At 38.9% G+C, this 24,832-nt stretch overlaps 1 protein-coding gene across 6 annotated transcripts; it reads left to right on the top strand.

Annotated features, from left to right (window-relative positions):
- The first annotated feature begins 934 nt into the window (after positions 1-934).
- Positions 935-24,130, top strand: bcorl1 (BCL6 corepressor-like 1). 6 transcript variants are annotated; one of them, XM_042738253.1, is made up of 12 exons: positions 935-1,119; positions 11,308-11,392; positions 11,488-14,070; positions 15,725-15,860; positions 17,061-17,510; positions 18,016-18,224; positions 18,492-18,761; positions 19,346-19,512; positions 19,936-20,081; positions 20,188-20,265; positions 22,104-22,278; positions 22,358-24,130. In XM_042738253.1, the coding sequence occupies exons 2-12, from the start codon at positions 11,387-11,389 to the stop codon at positions 22,665-22,667; spliced, it is 4,530 nt and encodes a 1,509-aa protein (XP_042594187.1). In that variant the 5' UTR covers positions 935-1,119; positions 11,308-11,386; the 3' UTR covers positions 22,668-24,130. The 6 variants fall into 6 exon arrangements, with proteins under 6 accessions (XP_042594187.1, XP_018970414.2, XP_042594186.1 ...); XM_019114869.2 differs by having other exon boundaries at positions 17,061-17,522; XM_042738252.1 differs by lacking the exon at positions 935-1,119 and adding an exon at positions 7,531-7,639 and having other exon boundaries at positions 17,061-17,522.
- Positions 24,131-24,832: the final 702 nt, after the last annotated feature.

The raw sequence follows: 24,832 nt of genomic DNA, 5'->3' as shown, positions 1-24,832 counted from the left end.
TTACCCTGCAATTACAGGCCTGTGTAATGTGCAAACTTTTCTCCTTGGTTTCACTCCCTGTAAGACCCTGATTTTATAGCATAGTCAAAAATCTATGATAGTGCAGTCTCAAATGCACACACAAAAAAAATGACGATTAGTCACTAATTGCTTTTTTCCCCCCTGGAACTTAAGTCTATGCCATTGTTAGTTATAAATAAATGACTGCACTATTTCATAGCGGCTGCTGTTTGTATCAATACAAGAACATCTTAAACATATACAGATACAGATGCAGATACAGTTCCATTAAAAACAAATCTCTTTGTAAACTCCCTCTTGTTGTAGATGTGAGATGTAATGTCAATATAGTGAGAAATTACACTGTAAATAAGAGAAATAAAGCTGCAATTACCCTACAATATGAAAACATAATGTAGGCTATATAAAACATTGCAACAAGGTACCACAACAACATTAAAACTGCAATAAAGTATTCTGTTTCAGATTTCTTAATTTATTTCACTTCTCTATCAGTTTTATCTAGCTCAGTTGGAGGCCCCTGGCAGTCTGGGGCCCTATTGGCCCAGTCCATAATCGCATCTGGAACCACAATGCAGCTCCTTACATAGTTATTTGACGATCAGAATTGTACGAAAAAACAAAACAACAAAAAACAAAACAAAAAACAAAGGGATCACACATGAAACCTTTTATCAGATTGTATTTTATTTTTTTAAATATAAATGGATGCATGTGAAAATCTTAGAAATTAGTCAACCGATGAATTGTGTCCAACCTTACAGCCAAGTCTGTTTACCTGTCTGCAGGAGCTCTGACCAGACAGCACTCCGGAGGAAGCCAGAGGAGCGTAGCTCGTAACCAGTGCACGCGGCTACGGAGCCTAGTCACCTGTGGGAAAGAGGCCGGCTTTAGGACCCAGCGTGCGCGATTTTCCTCCCCAGCTGCTGCGGCGATGAGGGAAGATCGCGGGGAGAAACCCAAAATTCACAGTGTTAAATCCTCCACTGAATCATACTATTGGACGGTAACGAAAACAACAGGCACAGGCACTTCCCCCTGCATCTGGATGAATACGTCAAGTTCAGAGGCAAAGGAAAACAGTTTGGGGCCGTTAAGGTAAGGCGGCGCGATTCCATGCGATTAATAACAAAGGCGCTATACTGGCGAGCGAGGGGGCATTAAAGGGGGCATTGCACAACGCAATGGAGGGCGACAGTCAACTCTCTAAACTTTGCACTTGTACATGAGTGCATCAAAGTCCTTACATCCTGTCATGACGAGATCTAACTATCCGAAACGGTTGGATGGATTAATACAGTGCAAAGACAACATGCGGCAACATTTGAAAATATATGGATAATGTTGTGTCCTAAACTGACCGCCCGCGATCACAACATCCAATGTCATTATGTGCGTTAAGGCCTACGAAAAGTGATGCATCGCGCAAATAGAAATACGGGTGAGTTCACGGTGCAATAAGTTTGGATATCTTTTGCATCCCCCTCAACCTGCCCACTTCATGTGCTCTCTCCCACCCTTGCGACATTACCTCAGTCATGCAGTGGAGCATTTCCCGGTCAGACACCCCAGTTTGCACTGTTGCACGGCCTTTCTGTTGTCATTTCCCGTGCAAGTTCTTTTTAATTGTGTTTTGAAACTAAGTTGTAAATGTTGCCCAAGCGATGACGCTCATTTGTAGTCACCTCAGGCCTGTTTAGCAGCTAACGGTGGCTGGAAATTGAGACTAATCAAGTAAAACTTTTCAGTGTCTCTCGATAGGCCTTTCCTTAATGTTAACGCGTTAATGTGTCAGCTTTCATGCTTGATAGATAGATAGATAGATAGATAGATAGATAGATAGATAGATAGATAGATATGGTGCATTCACGTGTAGAGGAGCATGTGTGGCACGTTCGGTGCATGGCACGTTCGTCTTGTTTACAATATTTTAGCTTTTAATAATGCAATTAGTCCTCGTTGCAGTGACTGCGCCTGTCTGATATAATTGCCTTACTCATATGTTGCAGTCACAATTAATACCCTGTATTTTTATGGCAACATAACTGTTAGAGCCATAAGAAGACGTGATGCTCTCAGCGCAGTCTATGGAGTCAGTTTGCATCGGAGCAGTTATGACAAAAATAGGTCATCGACTCAAAATGTTAAAATTCACATCTGTTAGCGTAGATGTGTTTCAGGAAGAGCAATACGGGAAATTTGTGTGATATTATTGTCTAATGATGATGCAGTGTCATTCGCTGCATTTTTCTGTCGGAATAAATGTCTGTTTATTCTTATGCTAATCATCAAACGTATGAGCGTCCCTTAATTGAACAGAACTTCAACGGATTATAGGCTGCACGCAGTCATTCAATCATAATGTCATGGTTTGGCGAATCTCCGGTGCCAAATGCATTCAAATGGCAGCTTGAGGTAACTTTGCGAGTCAATGTGTAATCTTGTGCTGCTCTGTGAGACTTCATCTGAAGAAATAACTGAGACGGGGACAGTGACAATGATTTGGTCTTTAGATATTCATTACAATACATTGGTTTCTGAACACTGGTCATTGTGATGTACAGACAAGACCGGGTTTAAACAGAAAAAAAAGTTACACCACAAGTGATGAATTTTATAAGTCAGTTTCATCATTTGACTGTGGTGGTTTGAAAGATGCTTTAATGCGTTGTAAAGATTTTATTGTTTTGTTTGGTGGAATATAAAATCAAAATGTGGAATATATAGTCATATTTTCGGTTTTGCATGCAGGTTTGCATGATTTTGGTGCAGTTTTTATTTTATAATTTGTGAATTAGCAATTGTGTGAATATCACTATGTTCAATAAAGCAGAAAAAGACTGTAATAAAGAGTGTTTGGCTGACAGGTTGAATCACACTGTGTATCTTACAATGCACATGTCTGAGGCTGAAAACTAAGGGTTGCTTGTTAAATCCAAGATCAAAGAAGCCAGCGAATGGCTACTGGACAGCTGATGGAGCTGATTTAGCTATCATCATGCCAATTGTCTTGTCTTGATACAAGGAAGATAACCCCAGATTGTTTGTGCATCGCTGCTGAAAAAGTCACTGATTATTTTGAGATAACCACAACAAGCAAAAGAAAAAATTATCTTAAATTGACCTAATTTTGAAATATGACAAGAACAGATTTTATAGATACACAGGAGAATGATGTTATCATTATATCATTACAGAGCCTGTGTTTTTACTTAAAAGGGAAACTTTTATTATCAGTTTTCTTGTTTTCAGAGCATGAATTTTAAAGAATATCATAATAATTAGAAATAAATCTTGAATTCGTCCTATTTGAATGTCAAAAATTGAAGCCAGGCCATTTTAATGAGCTCAACCAAATCTAATGAACTTATTTCTAATGACGTTATGTCAAGGTGGTTCTTGTATGTCTGAGTTTTTTTTTTTTTTCATGAAATAATCAAACAGAACTTTTCACTCTTTGTTCTTACAAGCGACACGGTTTAGACTTCAAACGAGGGAAACTGCTAAGATATTCAATGGATTCACAGATGTTTCAGGAAAAAATAACAATAACATTTGCTCAACATCATCTGAAGAGTAACCTAGTAACAGTCCAGCACTGTTGAAGCTCCAGAGATATTTTGCAACAGCTGATGCTAGCTGTCTCCTGGCAAAAACAAAAAAAAAACAAAGTTGAAGGTCAGTCGTGGGCTTTTGAGAAGTTAAAAATGGTAAATCCACCTGAGGATCCCAAAATCTTCTAAGCAGATCTCCCATTCACTTAAAACAGATTTGGCTATATGATATTGTTTAAATGTAGCTCATGTGTTAAAGATCTTCTTGTGTTATGCAGCATGTTTTAACAAAGAAGTCGGGGCTTCTCATATTGAGAATCTGTTTAATTTAGGCTGGAAATATACACATCTCGACCCATCAGTGTGTGCACCTTCAGTGAGGATCTACTATTGACAATCGATCCTCGGCTGTCCTGTAGTGGACATCAGTCACGTGGCTCTATCGAAACACTTCGAGACCGAGCAGGGTTTTTATTCATTCCGCTGCGATGTTTGTTTCAACTCTTTTTGTGCCGGCCCACGTGTGCGAATTTGAAAGCGAGATGATACAAACACGCACGTGCTACTCAGCGACCCTCGCGTGCCGGGTCCGAGAGCAACGGTTTCATTGAGACAGAGGGTGTATTTTCACTTTGTTACTCGGTTAGGGTTTGCAGTTTAGCGCACCGTTGCGATCCCCTTTCCCCTTGAGCGGCTGGATTCTCGCGGTGCATGCTGGGACCTGCAGTCCTCGTATGGAGTCAATATAATATCACATATATACGCACAAAAATAAAGTTTTGCAAAGGAAAATAAAGTTTTGCAAACAAAAATTAAAGTATTGAGGAAAATAATTTTGCTTTTTGCAAACAAAAATAAAGAATTGCAAAACATAAATGATACCACGCGAAAGCAATGATTTTGCAATACATATTTTCCATGGTCATATCTACAATTTTATTTGCAACACTGATTTTATTTTGCGTGTCAGTCTAGTTTGAGCTTGCGCTGCAGTTTTTCCTGTGCGCTTCATTTTTCTGCGCGTCTCGCTTTGTGACGCTGTTTTGACGTGGGGGTGGAGTCAAGGGGCAGGGGCGTGTACAACATGCCTCCCTGGAAGTGACGTCATCGGCCCGAGACGCAGCTCACTGATCCAGGTACTGTCATGATGAGCAGATGCATGCGCGTGGATCGCTTCCTTTTATTCACTAGCATTAAAACATGCATGGTTTCGTTTTATTAACTTTATTAACAAATGTATATGTGTATTAGCAGCGTTTGCTCAAGTTAAAGAAGTTGTTACCATGCACATCTGTTGTTTATTTCTCTCGATGTGCACTCTTTTACTGGCATAAAGTTGGCTTGACGTTGGACGTTCGATATTCGCAAATCTAGGGACCGTCTCTAAAGTTACATGCGAAACTACTATACACTTATCTAACGTCAATAGCATGCAAGGAGAATGACTAACAGTCATAAAAAACAACTGTTAGCTGTTTATCTAGGTGTCAACTATAATGCACACCTTTTATGTTTTTTGATAATTATTAAAATAAACTGTAAATCATATGTAAAATATTGCTACTTTTCATTACCAAATGGACGTAAACACTAATTTAAAGCTCAAAAGCTCAAATGAAAAATAGCAATATTTTACATATGATTTACAGTTTATTTGAATAATTATGAAAAATATGAACGGTGTGCATTATAGTTGACACGAAGATGAACACTTTACAGTATGTTTTATGAAAGTGAGTAATTCTGTTCAAATGCTATTGAGCTTTAAATTTGTATTTAAGTGCATTCGGTAATGAAAAGTAGCAATATTTTACATATGATTTACAGTTTATTTGAATAATTATGAAAAATATGAATGGTGTGCATTATAGTTGACACCTAGATGAACACTTTATAGTATGTTTTATGAAAGTGAGTCATTCTGTTCAAATTCTATTGAGCTTCAAATTATGGCATATTTTACATTTGAGCCCATTCGGTAATGAAAATTAGCAATATTTTACATATGATTTACAGTTTATTTTAATAGTTATCAAAAAATATAAAAGGTGTGCATTATAGTCGACACCTGGATGAACAGTTAACAGTTGTTTTCATGACTGTTAGTCATTCTCCTTGCATGCTATTGACGTTAGAGAAGTGTATAGTAGTTTCGCATGTAACTTTAGAGACGGTCCCTAGATTTGCGAATATCGAACGTCCAACGTCAAGCCAACTTTATGCCAGTCACACACTTTTATAGCATTAAATGTGTATTGTTTCATTTGGTTAACTGCATGTGTATTAACAGTGTTTGTTTAAGATCTAACCTGTGGGAGGACGCCAGCGCACAGAAGCGTTCTTTGTTCACATTAGTTCAGAGTTACTGCTAGTTTTAATGTAAAATTATGCAATTCACTTCATAAACTATAACGTACATCATTAAAGAGGTCTACGACTCAAGTTTTATATCGATCTCGACTTCGTTTTTCATTTACATAACTCCTGGCATAAATTAATAAATGACTGTCATTGTAAGATAAAAAAAAAATGAAGCTCAAGTCTTTTTGGTTTAGTTTTGCCACGAGTTTAAAGCATAAACAAACCCGCGTGACCATAGCAACCTGAGATTACCAGAGATTGATCAAATATTTGTATCCATCCCACAGTCCGTTGATCGTGTCTTTTTATGTAATATATGTGCATATAAGGCTTTTATTATTTTTATCATTATATATATATAATATATCCAAGTGGATGCTGCACACTGCTGGTGGTTGAGGAGAGACCCCCCACATGATCGTACAGCGAATTGGGTGTACAACAATACATTATAAAACGCTATATAAATGCATCATTCATTTATTCATATAGGCTAACCGTATATAATAATTGATAATAATACTATATTAAATAGGGCTATATTTTTTATATTTATTATGCTTATTTCCCCTTTTAATTCGTGTATTGCTTACCTAATTAACGTTCTTTGTTAAATTAGTGTTTTCATTTACAAATGAAACTAGCGAATTATTCATTTATAATTCTAGTATTTATTATTATAGGGTTATTGTTAAATTCATCCTCTAAAGTGCATTTTAATGAAAAAGTGTAATGAAAAGTAGCAATATTTTACATATGATTTACAGTTTATTTTAATAATTATCAAAAAATATAAAAGGTTGTGCATTATAGTTGACACCTGGATGAACAGTTAACAGTTGTTTTCATGACTGTTAGTCATTCTCCTTGCATGCTATTGACGTTAGAGAAGTGTATAGTAGTTTCGCATGTAACTTTAGAGACGGTCCCTAGATTTGCGAATATCTAACGTCCAACGTCAAGCCAACTTTATGCCAGTAAAAGAGTGCACATCGAGAGAAATAAACAACAGATGTGCATGGTAACAACTTCTTTAACTTGAGCAAATGCTGCTAATACACATATACATTTGTTAATAAAGTTAATAAAACAAAACCATGCATGTTTTAATGCTAGTGAATAAAAGGAAGCGATCCACTCGCATGGATCTGCTCATCATGACAGTACCTGGATCAGTGAGCTGCGTCTCGAGCCGATGACGTCACTTCCAGGGAGGCATGTTGTACACGCCCCTGCCCCTTGACTCCACCCCCACGTCAAAACAGCGCCACAAAGCGAGACGCGCAGAAAAAATGAAGCGCACAGGAAAAACTGCAGCGCAAGCTCTCAAACTAGACTGACGCGCAAAATAAAATCAGTGTTGCAAGTAAAATTGTAGATATGACCATGGAAAATATGTATTGCAAAATCTTTGCTTTCGCGCGCGGTATCATTTATTTTTTGCAATTCTTTATTTTTGTTTGCAAAAAGCAAAATTATTTTCCTCAATACTTTAATTTTTGTTTGCAAAACTTTATTTTCCTTTGCAAAACTTTATTTTTTTTGCGTATATATGTGATATTATATTGACTCCATATCCTCGCTCCTCCCTTCTCAGGGCGAACACGGTCAGGGCGTGGATGTCGGAGCACTACAACTCCCACACGAGCTCGGCTCCATCTGCCCCTCTCTCTCTCCCACCCGACCAGAGACAGAGAGATACGGTACGAACCCCCCCGGACTTTCAGCACCGAAAATCGTCGAGATTAGTGAACTGCGAGCGACAAGAACGGAAGACCGGATTAAAGCCGTTATCTTGATGCGCGAACATCTTCCAAATGTCGGTCAGACGGGTTGGTGCACGTTTGTACAATCTGACATCGTTATTTGGCTCGCTAATTGCCTTTTGGAATTATTCGGGGTTGCATAGACGAAGGAGTCGGTTCTGGGGCTGTGGCATGTCATAACACTTGGGTTGTTGAAGCTGCACCGCTATGGAAACATTTCGTGTCGTACGGTGGCAGAGTAATGCAGACCGAGTTGTTAGAGGGGAGACTTCGCTGCGCAGGGATCTGAAAATCGCTCCTTCAGTTTCGTACACCTTGCTCCGTACGAAATAACGCTCTCCCCGCGTGTCACGCAGCACAAGTGACGGTAATAATAAGGAGCGTACGGGAAACTCGGCGACCCTATTAGTTTCCAAACACTCCTCGAGGGCAGCGTGGAGAGAGAGACAGCCAAAGTACGATGTTTCCTCGCGAGCGAGATATCATCCAACCTAAATGTGCGCGTGACATTTCTCTGGCCGTGTATTTTGTCTCGAGTTCTAATTCAGACGTCATAGCTCGGCTCGCGCTTCGCGAAAAACCAACGGTCACTTCATAGTTTGACAGGATTCGGTAAACGCGTCGGTTAGTTTGACTGTTACATTGTGGCCACACGGACCGTGTAGGCTTTCGGTTCTTTCTGCAAAAGAAAACGTCTGTTTCGGCTAATCCCCGATCGCGGGACCTACATTTGGTTGTTTTTGTGGGTGAACATCGAGGATATTTATCATTGACTCCCATTTCAGCAGGCGTTTCGTGTCACCTGAGAGGCTCTGGTATTGTGTGATACGGTTTTTCAGTAGCTCCAGCTAGAACGAGCGAGTGGGTTGGTCGGAGAAACAAACATTTTGCTCTGTTTTAGGATGATGCTGTATCCTGATATTAAGCTTGCTGTGGATACGTGACATCGGCTGGTCATCGACTGTTTTTCTGCATCCTCCTCCTTTGTGCATTTATGAGCTCCGGGCCGCGGAGCTCCGGCAGACTGACCTGGAGACCGCGAGTGTGCTCCAGTCTAGAGAGGAGAGACGATGCTAATTTCCTCGACTCCGTTTATCATTGCGCTGGTAACCCCGTTCAAAAGAACGAGGGTTGAAGAAAAACACGGGCTCCCACTCCCACTGATCCTGCGTTTTCAATAATTGAGATGCCTGAAGATGAAAATGTCTGCACGAAATTGATCGGTTCTAACTTTAGCAGCAGATATAATCACGGGTATAACACATCATAAACTTTCCAATCATCAGACTTTCGCTAAAGGCCTATAGGGCTCAGTTATGCCAGACTTTAAGTGCATCAGTTGAATCTCATTTGAAGTCAGAAAGATAAGCCGTTCGTATTTTAAGACAGCTGTCACCTGTATCGACAACGTGGAGCTGCATGCGCTCACCTGCATTCTGATGCGAAACGAGTTTACGATGTTTATGTTTGCGTTTGAGACTTAACGTTAGGTATTTAGATTTGGTTAATTGTGATGGTTATGTATGCAGTTTGATTTTCTAAAGTAATATCTGGTCTTAATCATGTCATTCTTTTTAAATTAACAACCTAACCTCGAGAGATATCGGGGTGATTTCGTCTAGAATCCAACAGTGCGCAACTTCAATACGAATTCAGATCATTCGGTTTGATTTTGTATTCAGGGGTTACACCAACATGAAAATCCAGAAAATATAAAGGAAATGTAATTGATATTTCCAGCTATATGGCAAAGTCATTAAAATGAGTAAAAGTCGTGGACATAGTGAGTTTAAGTTTTAATATCACATTGCCTATATGTAGTAAAACCAGAATCGACAGTCATATTTGTACAAAAATAATTATGGTAATTTAAATCTATTAATTTGAAATGGAAATCTACCGCCACAATCTTTATTTAAATCCTTATGCACTAATAATGCATGACTGTAAACGTCATGGGAATTAATTTGACAAAAAGTGTGGAAAGCCTGTTTATTGATTTGATCTGTTGGTCTCTGATAGGAGTTTTGCAAGACCTGACACACAGCGCTACTGGAATTAGATTAAATCACAGCTTGACCACCTCATTATAAGCAAACATTTTAGTAATGCACACTCTGTGACTGTGGACATGAGATGCTTTGCCTTTATCTAATGTCAGTAAAGAGTAAAGCGCCTATGTTAGACCCAGCATCACATTAATGGTTGCTCTGTTTTTTCCCGCTCTGTTGATGTTGTCTTGATTTACTGCAGTTTGTTCCACTGAGGTAATGAGGCAGTAAAACCAGCATCAACTTTTGTATGGTCTTGCATCCTTTATTCTCAACCCTTGGCATTTGTGGCCTCTCTTGCACTCGACCATTTCCCTCTATTGCGCTGTGTGAAGTTTTGGGATCTGATCAGTATTGGGTGCTCTACTTCTTTAAAAAGGGGGGAATTAGAGTATGCAGACTTTGACCACCCTGTCGTCACATGCAGTGTGGGTTAAGAGGATGTTGTTGCAGTGAAAACTGTCCCTTCAGCTGTGGAGGCTGAGGTTTTTGCTTGTCTCAGTTTTTGGTGTTTAGGCACTCCCTTGCACACTTGAAATTGACTTAGGAACTCAGAGAGAGTCACAGGTCAAACTCAGCCTTTTCACAATTTAGTCTCTCCTACAGCAGAAGAGGACAGCTTGTTTTTTCAAATGTATAATTAAAAATGTAAATCGCTGGAATATGGAGCAGCAGATCATTGTATTCTTTTAAAATCTGTTATTTAAATCTGAACACTGTAAGTATAATATCTATTCCAACTCAAGCTGTGGTCTGAAGGAAATTGTGACATCTTGACTAAGGAAACCTCTGTTACTCACAGGAAGTTTCCAGCCTGTCTCATATCACTGGCTGTAGCAAGAGAAGTGATGTTGTGGCATCATGTTTATAGTGTCAATTTGGCAGATTACAGGGATAGAGACATAAAACTTGCAAACATTCTCATTGATCATAATAAAAGCTTGTGAATGTCCATATTTTGTTAAAATTCTAGAAGTGTTCATTTTTGTCATTTTGAGTCAAGTCAGTTGCATTGTTTTTCTGACAAATGGAAAGGACTTTTGAAAACCCTAATTTGGTGACAAAATATTTTATATCACTCAAAATAATTTTGAAATTTTTTTAATTAATGTGCATGATTCATGTAGTTCTGCACTATTAATAGGAATTATCAGTTGTAAGAATATCAGGTGAATGCTGATCAACTGAACCGATTTAAGGAATGCGCTAACAAGATTTCAGTTGTCTCTTAGTTCAAATGCCTCTTTGCAGTGTGTAATGTAGACGGCAATCTGTATTTTACATTTAATTTAATTAATGAGGTCTGAGTTGACCTTGGCTGAACTAAACAACATTTATCTTCTGCAATCAATTATTAGTATATTAAAGAAAAAATTATTAAATGAAAATGAGTGAAAAATCAACATCATAGCTTAGGTATGTTCTGTTTAATGAATGATTTAAGGCTTTTAAACATTTAAAAGTCTAATTTTAATGTTCCGACTTTTTGTTGGAAATAATTCTGTATGCTAAATTTTTAATTTTTAAGCTGAAAATTATCTATTTCCACTACAGAACTGTACACTAACCAGAGGAGAAGCCTATAAAAAGTCACTTGTCCACACACACTGAGTAATGTGTTGAGAAAACGCCTATGCAGGTAACATATATTTAGTTGTTATAGTCCCACCTCTTTCATGATCTTTTTATTTTTCCCCCCTTAGTCAAACTTAACTCAGTTTTTTTTTTGATCAGGTGGATCCCTCACCAATGAATGTAGGAGATGGAGGGACGGTGAGCAGAGAGAGCAGTGCCCCTACCCAGGTGTCTGAGAGCATGGTGGGGAATCCACAGCAGACACTGCCTCTTGAACTTAGAGGTGACATACCTCAAAGTCAGCAGAACAAGCTGAGGGCAACCACAGACTGCAAAATACCCGACGTCTGCTCAGAAGCCAGCAATTCAAATCATTGTCCCCCAGGTCCCCCCTCCCAACCTCACAGCAATGTGTTCAGCACTGATCCCATGAACACACCGTTGGCTGATCAGACTGAGGTTTCCAAAAGCAAGACTGACAGTGCTGGCATCTATTCCACTCACCAGTGGCCTTGTGGTAAAAAGGTCACCGCAGAGGACCCTGTGAACTCTGTTCACTCTAATATAAACCTAAACAAGAAGACTAATGCACCAGCACCAACCCAGCCTGTGATAAGCGTTCCTTTGGGGTTCCAGTGCTCCACGCTGTTTAAACCTGGCCAGCCTGTTGCTTTCCTTCCCCCCTCCAATTTTTCTTCTCCTCTCTGTAAGATCACATTGCCACCAGGGTTAGGTCAGATTGCAGCACTGAGAGAAGCCACTGCTAGCCAGTTTCAAAAGGACTGCACAGCACAAAGCTCTTGTTCGAGTGCGACACCTATGCTCAAAACATACCCGTATCACTTTTCTGTAGGGAGAGGACCTGGTGCTGAGAAGAAGCCTCAGTCTTCAGGTTCCAAAGTCAGGTGTGACTCTTTGTCCAAGGGCTTTCCAGGTGGAGCTGAGCATAAAGCCACAATGTCTTCTGTATCAGCCCCAGCTTTAGGCCTTCCAGTACAGCAAGCCACACAGGGCTCGGCTCCACCAACCCGTTACACCATATCTCCCACTGCTGCCATCTGCTGCAGCCCAGCTCTTGCGAATATCACCACTCAAAGTCGGCTGCTTAGCCTTGTAGAAAAAGGTTTGACGTACCGAGGTACCGAAAAAACCTCATTGGCATATCTGAAACCAAAAACTCTGTCCCCTCCAGAGGAGCACAATGTTTCCTGCCCTGTTGAGTCAAGGGACGTGCCCCTTGATCTGTCTGCAAAGTCCAAGCGACAAAAAAGCATTAAAGATACTCAGAACAGCCCATTGGTGACCACAGAACATCATTCTGCTGAGTCTCATCAGAAAAATGTGGCTGTCCCAAAAAAGGTTCATTCTGCTTCCTTTGGATCATCCAGTACATATGACACCCAAAGAAATGGTGCAACTCAGAAACCATCTTCAAAACTAACTAATCACCATGCTTTGGAACCCAACGCATCCTGGGCCAAAGGCTCATCTCCTGGTTCCTTGAATAATCTCCCTGGTACATATGTAGGTGTGGCAAGCCCAATTCTAGCATCTACTTTACGTAGCAAAGATGGAAAAAGTGCTGCTTTTGTTGAAGATATTCAGACATTTGCCAAACAGGAAACCATCTCCATCATTGACCAAGGAGAGCAGCCGGTCTGCAGAGAGAGGAAAGCGCCATTTGCTGTTAAAGGTGCCCAGCATAATAAAGGTGGAAAGCTCTCGACAGGTACTCACCAAGGTTTTTTATCCACCCAATTATGTGCTACAGCAAATTCACAGCCCCACCAGAAATCTGTTTGTGGAAAGGGAGGCACCCTGTTTACACCTCCAGTTAAATCCTTGTGGCAGCCACCTTGTGTTCTTTCCCAAGGAACATCCCTGCAGAAGAAACCAAGTCTGACTCAAGCCGCAAAGACGAAGAGCACCCTCAGTTTTGAGAGAGCCCTGTTCCATAATTCACACTTAAGCCCAACTAAAGTAGAGGATGAAAAGTGGGAGAAGGCCAAATCCCCCCTGTCTAACCTTGAGTCAATAGTGAAGCTGAAAACTCTCGAGACCACTGCGCTTACTGGTGAGAACTACTGTAATCTGTCTTCTGTGGGATCCAAGAGGCCTGAGGTAGCCAGCGTGCAGAACAGGTGTCAGGAGTCCACTTTGCAGCAGACCCTTACCGCTGGTTCTCCCCCGTTCAGGGCCATAGAAGGACAGGTCATCAAGTCAGACAGAACCTCTCCTCAAACGGATGCCATAGCAGCTCTAAGCAGACCAGAGACCACGACTGTTCCTGTGCCCAAGGAAAAGGGACGAGAGAAACTGGCAAAACAGACAGAAAATCAAGCATCTGATGGTAGACAGAAAATGAAATCTAGTACCCCTAGTAAAAGGAGTGCTCCCAGTGTTAAAGGAGAATGTAAGGAAAGGAAATTGGCTCAACAGTTAGAGGGTGAGACAGCAAAAGAGGAGAAGGCATCAGAGAGGAAGCTTTCTTCTCATGTTAAGGTAGAAGGGATAGCCTTAACCCTCCTTCAGAGCCAGACCACAGAAGCAGAAGGAGAGGCAAAAATGAATGGAGCCAAAGAGGAGATACCTTCCATAGGAAAAGTGTCCGCCACCAAACAGAAGAACCTGAAAAAGCATGCCAAGGAGAAGGTACCTTCTGAAATGCAAAAAAAGACCGTAACTAAGAAGCAAAAAGATAAAAACAGTCTATCAATCAAGAAAGACCCCTCCCATAAAAAGGTAAGCTTTGTTTAACATTTTGTGGTTCATTTTTATTATGGTCTTTGTAATAGATCGGCATTAATAGCATAAGCCATGATTGATTATATTAAAATTTTCCTTAATTCAGTCTAAGTGTGGGAGTATGACCAAAATCTGATATCACAGCATTAGTGATTTAAATGGCACAAGGAAATATATGAAAAAATAATAATATAAGAAAAAAAAAGCAAGTTTAAAATAGGGATGTAAAGATTCACTCAACTCACGATTCGATGCGCGATTTTGATTTCACGATTCGATTTTCTCACAATTTTTTTTAACAAAATGAGATTGAAGACATTAAACAGTATAGGAAAAGGTGTCCTTTTATTAGGCTATTGCTGCACATTTCTTTGTGAAATTGAAATATAACGAAACTAAATTGAAATTTTAAAACAAACTTCAAATCAAACAAGTTACACAAATAAAATAAATCTTTTAATATGAACAAGCTTTGTCTGTGCTCATTCTTTTTAAAATTAGAGGCAACCACTGCATTTTATTTATGATCCAAACAAAGATGCAGCATACATGCAGCATGAGCAGGTTTCAACCTAAATTAGACTGTATAATTTTGAAATTTTAAGCAAAAGCAGAATGGTCTGACTTTATATCTGAACGAAACAGCAGACGAGCTGAATGAGACACAAATTGGAGCTGCATTTACTACACAGAGCCGTTGTTCACTGACAAGCTGCGCAAAACATATGCAAAATATGATCATAGTTTTGCGCAGTTTGTCAGTGAACAACGGCTCTGTGTAGTAAATGCTGCTCCATGTGAAAGCACGCAGGTGTAGAGATTTACAGCTGATTGCAGAACCGGCTTTACGGATATATATATATATATATATGTAGAGAGTAGTGAATTAGGTTTATTAAAATATACATTTACTTTTCGCCCATGATCGCTACTGATCCTCAGTTCCAGACCCAAAATTTAGCCACCTTTGCTATAACAGATTATTAAAAATAAGTTAGCCTGTATTGACAGAATCTCGTACCACAGTCGGTCATTTTAATTTGTCAGTCAGTTTGCTCTTAGAGTCACCAAGACATTGCTAGAGGACTGTAAAACAGAAATGGGAAGCTTATCTTCTGTTAATTACAAGAGTTTAAATGATTCTGTTTTTAAGTGCTTGTGGAGTTATTCTGATTATGAGTTTCCCATGTAATTCCTGTTGGTGGTTTATCCATGAAAACAGGTATATGGTCATAACTGCAAATTTAGCAAATTCAATCATACTAGTTTAATGTCAACATGATGCTTAAGTCTTGTGGTTCTGCTTTGTCTGAAACCGAGTTCAAACAATTCAGCTACACAATGGAACATTTTTTGGGAAATTCTAGAGGGAAATTAAAATAGTTCACATGTGATTATTGTGGGAGTAGCCTAGTGACGAGCGGTCTACTGTGCAAATGAGCTGCGTGAGTCTAAGCCCAGTGAAAGAGCTTGTTGAGAGATGATGGCATTACTACTATGAGCTAGTGATGGGTTTAAAGACAATTAGATTTCCAGTGAAATTTTTGCTTTGCTTAAATAGCCATTAATCTAAATTACAAATATGCATATGTTGTTGAAAGACAAAATGTTCTTTTTTTAATTTTGTTCAACACATATTGTACTTCACCAGAAGAAAGATGCATTGCCTGGAGTGGGAAAAAGTGTGCTGAAAAATGGAACAAGCTCAGCCTCTAAAGTAGGGGGAAAGACTCGCAAAGGGAAAAACTGTCCAGCTAATATGGAGCACTCCGACTCAAACAAAATAGGTACCGATCCAGCTCATAGTTAAAGTAATAGGTTGGTCGTTTACTCATTCTCATGTCGCTCCATACCTATCCTCTGTATCAAAAGAAAATTGTTTTTATGCAGATCTTTTTCTTACAAGTCAAAGTGACCCTGGTTGTTAATCTCCAAAAATGACAAAAGAAGCCCCAAAAAAAAAAGAACGAAAAATGAAGAGTCAGTGAGGTGAACTCTTATTTGTGAATGAATCAGTCTGATTCTTGAATTCTAGCTCAAAAGAATTCATGCACTTATCTGGTTCTCAAGTTTAGCTCGCTAACTCAATAGCTTTTTTTCCATCCAAAGATTCAAAATTAACTTGTGCAAAAAACTGGAATATCACATAAAACATTTGCGTATAAAGCACAGATTCCATTCAACAAGTCAAAAAGAACAAAATCGTCACTTTCTGATAAAATGGCACTATATATTACTAAGAAAAGTAGGAGTAACCATTTAATATAATAATTTTCATATATGATGAATTACTGGAGCTTTAGAGTGAGCAGGCGAAATGCAATGAATGCAGTCATTCGGAGGTGGATTTCTGCGGTTTTGGAACACTGTCGTTTAAGACAATAATACAGAAATACTTTGGCTAGGCTCTGCTCACGCATTTCAGAACAAACAAAACAACATTTCAGATGCTGTTCAGTGAGATCGGTCCACTGGTTAGTCAAGTTATCCCATCCCATCGTGCAAAGTCACATGACATTTTTTGATGCGCAAGGTGGGATTTATTCGGTAAATATGTTTCCATTGTAGTTTATGTGGACTCGGATAAAAAGTTTGTCCTACTCAATTTTGCGCATATGTATGTGCATCTTGGCTTTTCAGTCCAGTGGATTTTTTAATGCGATATTCCAAAATGTGCATTAAAATGGAAACATAGCTAGTATAATTTTGGAATATAGCAAACAACTAACGTACAACTTTGGTGGGTTCATTTTGTCATTTTTGGAACTTAACAGCTGTGGTCACTGCAAACTTGTATGGAAAAGACCTGTGTAAAAGATTTCACCACAATATAGCAAAATACAGGTTTGAAGCAAAGAAAGAGTAAATAATGACCGATTTGACATTTTTGGGTGAGATGTTTTTGCTTTTGTGTCATATACAGTATAAGACAATGGAACAGTTTTCCCAAATATCAGAGCGTTTCTCATGGATAATTCTGTCACCAGTCACAGATTCAGAGAACAGTCCATGCAGAAGTCCTCAGGTTGACAGAGATTCAAGCTCTCTCAGCAATACAGGCTGGCCTAGTAAGGAATCAGACTCCCAGGAGGAGGCCTCTCCACGGCTGAGACGAGGGCGCAGACGGACTGATGAAGCGTTGCTCCGAGACTGGAGCTTCGCTACTCCACCTACTCCTCCCCCTCTCGATCCCCCCTCTCCACCACCCCCTACCCCACCACCCCCTGTACCAGTCCGCCGGCCGCGCGGCAGGCCTCGAATCAATCCTCTGCCTGAGGAGGTGGATGCGGACAAGGACAGGCCCACTGAGGGTGGAAACACCTCTTCAATAAAGAAAAGGAAACGCTGCAAGAATCGTAAATATCAGAACGGGGAATACATCACAGAGAAAGATAAGGTGGCAGATGGAGAGGAGGAGAAGCTGGGCGTGGAGGATGGTGAGGCCACTAGTGAGTAAAGATGTCTGAGGTTTGATGAACATTTTGCTGAGAACGTCATTCTGTCTTTGCCTTTCCTGGTCTTGATATTTAGTTTGAGTGCTACAGTTGAGGGTAGCATAATTAAAATAAATGTTGAATGAATTTCCCATAGGGGAGCAATATTAAACTTCCAAAAAATCCTTTTAGTTACTACTATTAATAGAGAATACTGAAAATGGAATCTGTGTCGTTTTTACTAAAATAGGAGTGTCCAGTGTCTGGATGGGGTTTTACTAAAGGTCTGAAGGTCAAAGTATGACAATAAATCACAAATTTACCTGACCTTTAGGGAAAAAAATTGCTTCTGTCCGATTAGGGCTTCGGTACGCAAGTCTTATTTAGCAGAGGTTTCTTTTTGATTGAAAGCAATTTATTCAGTGGAGTTACATCCATCTATCTATGCTGTGTTAGGAATGATGTAACAAGAAGGTATGTGTTGAAATGTCAGTCTATGCCATTGCAGATGAGAAGATGGGTTTGTACCCTTGTCTCAGTGCCACACTGACTGGCGAAGTGCCCAGTCCAGACATCAGCCCTAAGCGGACCCTGTTCACACGATCGGGCTCGGTACGACCTCAAGAGAGCCCACCCGCATTACAGCCTAACGACAAACCCTCAGGGAAGAGGAAGTTCAAAAGTAAACACTTGTGTGACACTGACGACCAGAAAAAGGTTAGCTGAAGCAACTTTTCAAACTCTCAAGCATTTTTAAACTAGAGCACTTGAACTGAAAAATTGAGATTTCAAGGGATTATTCCCTCGTAAAGGTATACATCTTTTCAGGTAGTCTTCTGCTGCCCCCTAGTGGCATTTTGAGTCACCTTAAAAGTATTTCTTACAACAGCTGTTTTTATTAGGCGGGACTATGTAACAGTTGCCCTCCCCTGAATGTCACATCCTTCATGCATGACTCTCTTTGTCTTTATGTCTTTGTTTCAGCTCAAGACTAAGAAAGGCAGCTTGGGTAAACGCACAGGGCCCCTCATTTCAGATGAGGATGGTCCAGCCTCTAAGAAAACCCCAACTACTCCTTATGCTTCTCCCAAGCAGTCAAACTCACCACTGTCTGGTAAAAAAGGAACAGCTGGGAAAACAGGAATCCCTGAAACTACTCCAAGCCGTCCAGTGCCTCCAGAAGTCCGTCGACTGATTGTCAATAAGAATGCAGGAGAGACGCTGTTACAGAGAGCTGCTCGATTAGGTTACCAGGTAAAGCATTCATAACCCTTTCGGTTGTTAGCTGACACTGAAATGTTAATTGTTAAATATATTAATATTTATAGTGAGTGTACAATGAAGTTCCATAATGTTAATCCAGTATGATTAAATATATATATAAAAAAAATGTATGTTAAATTCATAAGACATTTAAATTGTGATTTTTGATAATTGTAATGTATTATCTTTCAGCAGGTATTGATATATTTTGGTCTGCTGAACCCCTTGACCTAAAATATTTACTCAAAGTATCCCCTGAGATTTTAAGTTAATATTTTAGTAATTGAACAACTGTTTTTTAATAAATATTTTTAGAATTAAATCAAAAAATGTTTTTAATTTTTTACTTTTTTTTTTTAATTTAATTTATTTTTTAGCTTTTCATGAGTTCACAAACCCTTTGTAGTTACCTCACAAACCCCACTTTAGAAAATAATTTTATTTGATTAGCCCTAAATATATTCATTTTGATCATCTTAATTGTCTTTTTTGTGTTACATCAACATCTGCTGATGTTGGTGTAACTGACTGTTTGATCAATAGATCATTCTACATATAAAAACGTTTATTTTCAGGATGTGGTTTTATATTGCTTGGAGAAGGATGTGCGAGAGGTGAACCGGCGCGATAACGCGGGTTACACGGCACTACATGAGGCCTGTGCACGTGGCTGGACGCACATCGTACAGGTGCTGCTGAAGCATGGCGCAGATGTTAACTGCAGTGCACAGGATGGAACGCGGTGAGCAGTGGGTTACATTGAGGATATGATACAAACAGGATCAATGCTTCATTTGTTACTTGAAATATTAATTTCAACTAAAAGGCACCACGTTCTGTTCATCCCCAAAGACAGCTTTGGGCTACTGCTTTTTTAATTGTATAATGCCATAATGACAGTTTTATGGTAGGTAGCTAATGGGCCACATTAGATTTGGAAGATGTATTTTTAGTATCAGAATCTCTACAAAATAAGATTATGTATGTCCACCCACAGCTACAATGTGTCCAACAAACTTTGTCCAATTACCATATAAATCTATTCTTCCTCCTACCATTTCCTGTAAGAGCTTTTGCCTTTTTCATTGCAGTCCATTTGCATTAACAATAAGCTTAACTTGAGATGGAGAATTTTCAGGATACTAACTTGTTACTATATTTGCAGCCCAATTCATGATGCAGTAGCAGCTGATAATCTGGCTGCCGTCTGGATGCTATTAAATCATGGGGCAGATCCCACACTGGCAACTTACTCTGGTCAGACCGCAGTTAAACTAGCCCAGAGTCCAGGAATGAAAACTTTCCTCAAAGGTAAAACGGCTACGTTTTCAAAATCTTGCATACATGTTTGCTGAACTTTAATGTTTATTTAAATGATTACTATTTAGAATAAAACTGTCTTTGTATTTATCCACAGAGTACTTCACTGATTTAGAAGGACGAACAGACCAAGATCCTAAACTACAGTGGGATTTCTACAGTAGCTCTGTATTTGGTAAGAAATTTAAGTTGCTTAGACTGTTGATCAAGAGTTTGGGTTCAGTACGTTTTTTTTTTTTTTTTTTTTTTTTTTAAAGAAATTGATACTTTTAATTGAGCAACAATGCATTAAAGTAATCAAAAGTGACTTACATTATGAAAAAAAACTCAGTTTCAAATACATTAATGGTGTTTGAACATCAAAACAATTAAATAATCCAATGTCAAATAATCTTGAAAAAATGTTTTTCCACAAAAATAAGATTTTTCTTTTAATATAAAACAATATTTTTAAATTGTATTAAACATGTCACAAAATTATTACTGTATTTTTTTTTTTTTATCAAAAAATGCTGCCTTGGTGAGCATAAGAGACTTCAGAAATAAAACTTACTGACCTCAAATTTTGAACAGCAATGTATTATGGGGTTGAAAAGACCATTAGTGAAAATGCTTGTATTTTAAATTTTTGTCATTAAGTATTTTTAAGCATGTTATGTTACATTAATTTCATTACACATTCCTGTCAGCTTAACAATCAGAGTAAAAATTTATTTGAAGATTTAAATTAGTAGTGGTCAACAGATATTGTTTTTTTGACAGCCGATATCCTGGAAAGCAGGGGGGCGATAGCCGATATGAAGCCAATATAAATTTAAAAATGTTTTAATTAATATTTAAGACATTTGAAATCATTTGACAATGGATTACAAAATAAATGTGTAAAATAAACATACTTATATTATATATTATATTATATTATATTATATTTTTCACAAATAAATAAATATTTAATAAAAATGAGTAAATAAGGAAGTAAACACTGTAACCAACAGGGCACTCAGTATTCTGGGAAATCACGAGTTTAAAGTTTAAAGCATTCAATTAACACGGACCGACCTTCACGCAGAGAACACGAGATCATGCAGGTCACATGCACACTTCACAAGATCTCAGAGCTGGATTTGATTAAGTTTGCAAGGTTTGTGATATTAAATGTTCATTTGACATTCAAAGATTTGTTTAAATGATATAAATGCGTATTTGCTTAATGCTGGAAGTATTATCATGTTTGTCTATTACTGATAATATAAAAGCAATCGTTATAATACTTTTTGTATACATTAATTCCTTTGTTTAACAGTTCTATCTGGTTATTAGACAGACTTCTATCCGGAACTGTTAACGACGACAGCGAACAAGAGGGAGAATGTGAGCACTGTGTGTTCAGGCGCTGCCGCTCTCAGTGCCGTCAAAATAGAAGTCCCGCCTCGAATGAATATAAATTAGTATTTGCATGCACTTGATATGCCATTGACTCCGCAAGTGCAAAACCTGATGGTCATGTTCTCCAGCATGGCTTGAGAAATCTTATATTCTGAGATCTTTCTTCAGTGAAAGCATGAAAAACTGACATTTTGTGTTCGATCTGCTCAAAATAGGCTTTTTTGTTTAGTGACCTGTAAATAGTTCAGAATATTCTATATTTTATATTTACAAAACTTACTGATAATGTTGATATTCATGTTTCTTTAAATAGAAAAAAAATCCTAAAAATGTGTATTGCCACATTTAAATTTGATTTTAAATCCTAGATATTCAATATGTTATTAAACTTTTGGACCCTGCGCTATTTCGTTTTTTAAATCATCTTTCTTTCAAATCGCTAAATGATGGTGGCAACAAGCAAGACCAATCGATTGTCCAAGCTTCCCCTAATATTCAAGCTGAAATTGATCCAACTATTAGGTGACAAAGCTGCCCACTAGAGGGTAGCAGAAGCACTGTAAACACAACGTTTGTAACCAGAGGTTAATATTTACTTTTGTCTTTATTTGTTTTAAACTTATACAGAGACAGAACAGGAACCTTGCTGGGACTTCCTATTGTCTCAGCCTGAGGAAGACCGCATGGACAACTTGAGCGAGCAGGTGAAGGAGAAAGACACCGATACAGACTGTCTTCTGTTTGAGTTCTCCTCTGATCCCCTCCTACCCTGCTACCACGTCCAAGTATCACTAATGCAGGGGTGAGTGACAGCAGACACGCATTCAAACACAGTCACCACAGCACCTAACGAAACGCCACTCTTTGTTTCCTCTCCACAGGTTTTGTAACTGGTTTTTGCTGGCGGATGTGCTGAAGCGGCTAAAGATGTCAGCGCGTATTTTCCGGGCTCGGTACCCTCATTTTGAGGTGGTGAGCATTGCTCAGGCAGAGCTGTGGAAGCAGGTATCCGTCAGTCAAACGTGCATGGTTCCGGATGAGCTCCAGCCGGATGACGAAGACGGGGAGGAGACAGTGGAGCTGGTGCGATGCGTACCAGAGCTACAGGGACTGCTAGGCTCCTCCATACAGCTCCTCCAAGATGATGAGGATGACAAATCAGGGCCCAACGCCAGACCCTGCAGTCGATAGCGACTCCTGCCTACATCTCCTGGGATCGTCAGCAGCCGTCCGCAGTCATGCACGGGTCTGATGGCCTGTTACCAGTACCAGCACTTTGTATGTTCAGAATCAGCCAGAAAGGTCCTATTTCCTCACAGACATCCTTCTCACAGACCCCACCCCACCTTGAGTAATGAAAGGGGCCCTAGGGAGCAACTTTGCCATGCCCTCACCCAGGGAGAAAGGCTGGAGACGGACTCCACCGGGAAGCAACTTTCAGGCTCCTGTAGGGTTTTGTTTTTTCACTCTTCAATAATAATTTTTTTTTAATAAACCTATATGTATAATTAAATATATATGTATATCTTGACATCAGGGTGAACGCATCTGGTTGTAACTTATCATTAACATGTTTTATGTTCGTTCGTTATTGACGGTCCTTTAGAAGGAGTGGTAATCCAAGTCTTTTTTTATCTTGGTAAACTTAATGTGTGTAGCTAAGAGGCTTACGTCAAGCTAACAACGGCAGGAATGCCTTTGGGCCAGATGGTTCCTGTGTAAACCATCCAGCCTCTCTCGGCTCCCAGAAGCCCCCTAACCTACAGCATATGTTCCTCACCCCGGCCCTCCTTACCTCAGCACCACTGCAGCTCTGCCAGAAACATGACACCTTCCCTTTATTTCATTTGTATCGTAGCAGGCACAGGACGTGTTCCCGTGACATCTGACGTCGCTTTTTGTTTTGCTTTGGTTGATGAGCTGTTGGTTTTATCCACTGGTTGCATTATTTGAAGATATCAGCAGGTATCAGCCGATACCAACCAGTTAAGTGGTAAACAAACAAACAAACAAAAAAAAGATCCTGTGTAGTGTTTTTTTTTTTTTTTTTAAGGATTTTCTAGAGCCGTTTTTCTAGATTCCGTCTTGAACTGCTTTCCAGTGCTCACAGAAGGGGTCGTGTCCGAATTTTTCCTGGTGTACCAGATTCCAGCGTGCTTTGTGGCGCGTGGTGTGTTTTATTTACACTGATTGTTGTTTGTGCTTAATTTAATAGTCATTAATATATTTGACCTTTTTGTGTGTATCAGACAAATGATATATGACAATTGCTTTGTATGGTTGGTGCTTTATTTGACAATGTACAAATAATGATCCCTTTATCCTGAGGTTGTTTTGTTTTCCCACACTGCGAACAGTATTTTAACAAGCTAAAGTACAGTTTTATTGTACTGGTGCTAAGCTAGATTTTGTGTTGACAATCAATGAAGTTTTGTTTGAACTGAAACCAATAAATATTTAAATGAAGAGACAGAGATGTAAAGATAGAGTTTAGTTTCACTACTTATGGAAATACAGTGAGACATGAAGAAAGTACTTGGTTTTGACTGAAGAAGGCATATTGCTTCAGTGATCTCTGTTCAAAGAGGAGAGCTGTTTATTTGATTCTTTTTTTTAAAGAAGTCAACCAGAATAAAGCATGATTGTCAAGTCTTGCTTGTGATCTGCAGTGTGTTTGTAGCATTGGTTGAGGTGAAAATACATTTGCAAGCAAGTCAAATTTGATATTAATGCACTAATTGAATTATAGATTGTATCCACGCTACACAGCCATTAAAAGCTCATTTAAAATTTTTGGAAAAGAAAATACCAATACCAACATATATCGCCTTCACAAATATGTCCTCTTCATTCGGTTTTAATATCTAAATGCAATGTGAAACAGCGCGGCACACGGAGTCTCATTCTGCTGCACTGGCCTCAAGGGGGCACTAGATACTAACATGACTTCATCTGCGCCATGATCTGAGAAAGTAACTAAATTGCACTTTTTTAAGATAAAGAAGATTCATTTAAGATTAATCATTTAGCTTATTAAATGTATATGAAATAAACATTATATTTGCACATTTCTTCATAATATAAGCTGAGAATTATTACATTACGGAGTTTTGGGTTGGTGGTTTGTTTTTTTTTTTTGAAATTGAAATTAACTGAATGAAGAATGGTTTATTTTGTTGGTAGTAGTTGTTGTAGTGGAGTAATGATGATACAAAAGATTTATATTTTAAAACTGTATTGCAGTTTTCTCAAATATATTAAACGTGTTTTTAACATTGATAAAATATTAAACATAAAATTACTGATATTTGGTGAGGGCCAAATCAGCATAGAGTAATTTCTGAAGAAGCACGTGA

Source organism: Cyprinus carpio, chromosome B14, assembly GCF_018340385.1.
Source record: "Cyprinus carpio isolate SPL01 chromosome B14, ASM1834038v1, whole genome shotgun sequence".
NCBI classification, from domain to species: Eukaryota; Metazoa; Chordata; class Actinopteri; order Cypriniformes; family Cyprinidae; genus Cyprinus; species Cyprinus carpio.
The sequence above is the reverse complement of the archived record's forward strand: the minus strand, read 5'-3'. Positions and strand labels throughout refer to the sequence as shown.